Below are 3,512 nucleotides of genomic sequence, written 5' to 3'. Positions count from 1 at the left end.
CTAAAGAAAGGGTTCAGCATGCTGTACAAAACACGTTTTTATCATCGGAGATATTTGGGACAAATAAATATTTTGCGGAACAAACGTCTGCACCCAAAAAGAAAAAAAATTAATAATTAAAAAAAAAAAACCCACACACAATTCCAGAAGCCCAAACGGGTTTTAATGAACACATCTGATCAAAATGGGTCCACACACGACAGTGGACCGGCGTGGCTTTTACTCTTCATATTTAACTGGGCCGGTAAAAACAGCACAGAGTTCATTGTAGATGGCGGGACGGATAAAAGTTTCGCCTGCAGTACACGGGTTAAGAGTAAATTTACATAATGTACAAAAAGAAAATGGGGGAATTAAGAGGAATTCATGATGGGTCTGGAATACACACCTTGGTAGTAAGAAGTGTCTGTGGGTATGGCGGGGGGATCCAGGGCCGCCTTCGCGGACATGGAGCCCGTCATCGGGCACCCGTACCCGGGGTAGTGCATGACCTGCTCGTACGCCTTGAGGTCCAGTTTGTGGTTCTGCTGCTCGGACGACATCAGGCTGCTGATGGAGAACGGGTGGTCGAAGGCGAAGTGGTGCTCGGCCTTCAGGTGCGGGTCGTGCGCCATGCCCGGGTGATGCTGCGGCAGGAGGTGGTGCGTCTGCGGGAGCGGCGAGGGCGCGTGCTCGGGAGTCTTCGGCTCCTTCCGGCTCGGGATCGGCGACTCGGAGCCGCTGCTGGACCCGCCCTCCGACGCCCTCCTCCCCGCGCCCTTGCCGCCCGGCTTCTTGTCGCACTTGAAGCGCTTCTGCCTGCGCAGGTAGCAGCCGTTCTCGAACATGTTCCCCGAGTCCGGGTGCAGGGTCCAGAACGAGCCCTTCCCCGGCTTGTCCGGGGACCGGGCCACCTTCAGGAAGCAGTCGTTGAAAGAGAGCGAGTGGCGGATGGAGTTCTGCCAGCGCTGCTGGTTCTGCCGGTAGAACGGGAACAGGTCCATGATCCACTGGTAGATCTCGCTCAGGGTCAGCATCTTGCTGGACGACTGCTGGATCGCCATGGTGATGAGGGAGATGTAGGAGTAGGGCGGCTTGGCGTGGGTGTAGCTCCGCCGGTACGTTTTGGGGTCCCTGGACCTGACGCCGGACTGTCCGTACGCGGGGCTCATGACGCCCACGCCGGGGTACTGCGCGCCCATGGGGCTCATGCTGGGGTTGAGGGTCGCGCCCATGGAGCCGGGGGTCGCCGGCACCCCGGCCACCGCGTGGCTCATGCCCGTGTTGACGTAGGACACGTTCATCGAGGCGGCGGGCATGTTGCCGGCGGAGCCGACCCCCGACATGCTCATGTAGGGGCTCATGGGGTTCATCCCGAGCCCGCTGTTCATGTTACCAACGGAGGTGTAGCACTGCAGAAAAGAAGAAGAACAACGTGCAAAATATACATCATGGAACGTTGATGGTGTGACGTGGTGTAAAAAAAATATTCTTTTTGTATTGTAAAACCCATAGATCCAAAATATATTTAAAAAACGGACAATTTAAACGATCACGAAAGTAAGATGATCTTGGTCGAGGACTCGGGATCAGGTTTTAAAATGTTCTAAATCCAGTAACACGAAGAAATAAAAAAATGGGTCAGGAAAAGAATGGAACTCGTTCTCGTTCACGTTCATCTCTGGGTCTCGGAATCGGTTTCAAAAGCAAAAAACGACGGGACTTGAGTACAAGAGCCGAATAACTGAAGAAATAATACTCCGTTTTACTCTGATTTAGACCCTGTTTTCGGGTTAACGCCCCAGTGGGAAGCGTTTCTTGCGTAAAAGGTCGGTTTTAGGGGAGAAAAAAAATCGAATAAATGATTCTGTTTGTGTTGAGGTCTATTCGGCCACGGTAAAACTATATAAGATCATAATGTTATTGCCGTTATTATCACATTATCTGGAAATGTGAAATAGGTTTTATGATCCCGTTTATTAGTACAGAATCCAATTGGACGAGAACGCAGGTAATTGAAGTAATGAAAGTCACTGTTAAATAAATACTGTACCGAATCGATTTGAAATGTAAACACGCCCTTCTTATTAAAATATTTGAACACAATTTTTCTTTCTCGGACAGCCTGAAACGAGCGTGTCGCGCGTCGTGCGCTTTTTTTTTTTTTTTTTTTTTTTTTTGGAGCTGCGTGGACGCTGCGTCCTCCCGCGAGCGTTCCGACACGATTTGGTGGCGCCTCGAGTCAATATTTGACGACAAAGTTAATATTACCTCTGGGCTAATATTGAGTTGCACCGACGGGCGAGCGGGGAAACGCACATAAACTCGTCCAACCAACCTCGGGTTCCGCGTAATAGGCGTTCCAGTCGGAGTGGTCGTGGACTTCCATTTTAACTGCGCCCAGCATCGCGGGAGAAGGACAACCAGGCCGCCACCACGCTTCCCTCCCGAGGTCTCCGGGAAAGCGTCACGTCGGCCGCCCACCAGCCTGCGTGGCGAGTTGTGGTGCGTGGCGCCGGGTGCGCCGAGTCCTCCCTCCCTCTCCGCGCGGCCCTATTTGAATAATCTGCTCACACCTACAGGCACGAGACCCCTCGATCCCGGCTCCACGGTCGTGGTCCCACACCTACGGTGCGTAAAAAAGAAGAAGAAGAAAAAAAGAACACCCCCCCCCCCTTCTGAAAAGATTCATTGTCAAAACTGATTGTTTTTTTTGTTTTTTTTTTTTGGGGAGGGAGGAATTTGAACGGCGAGAAGAGGACTTTTCATGATGGGGTTTGCCCCACATTGTGTTTCTTTTATCTCCAGGAATGTGGATTTGCATCTTTGAACTAGATGATTTGAAGTTGTCGATGAGTGTGGTCTCCAGAGATCGCCCTCCGTCGCCTGTGTCGAACTGTTCGATCCTTAAATTCATACGTGTTACGTGCAAAAGCAGACACGAAGCCACATATGCAGCGTATTCTCGCCCCGTTTATTCCTTTCTTTCTCTTTCTTTCTTTCTTTCTCTCTTTCTTTCCTTCTTTCTTTCTTATTCGTTTGTTTTCGAGGAGCCGTTGATGCAATAGCTGCGTATCGACTGAAATAAATCATCTGCAGCCCTGATAAGATAGAGTTCGGCTGATGGCAGCAAAGGCAGAGCATTCAGGACATTTAGAATAAATTCCTTTTTACAAAAGTAATGAGTAAAATTACCAAAAAATCCTACTACCACTAATAATAATAATAACAATAATAATTACTGCTATTATATATGCATCTGTTCATCGTCGTTAAGGATAATCATTAATAATTAACGACCAATCGTTAATAATGCATGTCGTTATTATTATGGGGAGGATGATGAAGAGGTTGCAGGATGACTGGTGTTGGGTCTGCAGCGAGGTCAGCTGGGTGTCTAATGGCCGATAAAACCAGGTTCGAAAAACCGTCGCGATCGGCTTCCAAATAATTTATTTATACGACTTTATTCAGACGAATCGAGTGCAAACAGAAAAAAATGATGTAAACATGAAATAAACACTTGACATGTG

General features: G+C 49.0%; 1 protein-coding gene across 1 annotated transcript; it reads right to left on the bottom strand.

The window, feature by feature from the left end:
* Positions 1–215: 215 nt before the first annotated feature.
* Positions 216–2,513, bottom strand: LOC114763462 (hepatocyte nuclear factor 3-beta-like). The gene is made up of 2 exons (XM_028953181.1): positions 2,318–2,513; positions 216–1,391 (listed from the first exon to the last, which is right to left on the bottom strand). The coding sequence occupies exons 1-2, from the start codon at positions 2,384–2,386 to the stop codon at positions 354–356; spliced, it is 1,107 nt and encodes a 368-aa protein (XP_028809014.1). The 5' UTR covers positions 2,387–2,513; the 3' UTR covers positions 216–353.
* Positions 2,514–3,512: the final 999 nt, after the last annotated feature.

This window comes from Denticeps clupeoides, chromosome 14 (genome assembly GCF_900700375.1).
Source record: "Denticeps clupeoides chromosome 14, fDenClu1.1, whole genome shotgun sequence".
NCBI classification, from domain to species: Eukaryota; Metazoa; Chordata; class Actinopteri; order Clupeiformes; family Denticipitidae; genus Denticeps; species Denticeps clupeoides.
Note: the sequence above shows the minus strand (reverse complement) of the source record. Positions and strands in the feature narration are given on the sequence as shown.

Bases quoted from the DNA above. Each gene is read 5' to 3' on its own strand.
- LOC114763462 (XM_028953181.1), bottom strand. From the start codon at position 2,386: ATGCTGGGCGCAGTTAAAATGGAAGTCCACGACCACTCCGACTGGAAC. The intron at 1,392-2,317 runs GTTGGTTGGACG...TCTTTTCTGCAG, and splicing joins CCTATTACGCGGAACCCGAG to TGCTACACCTCCGTTGGTAA.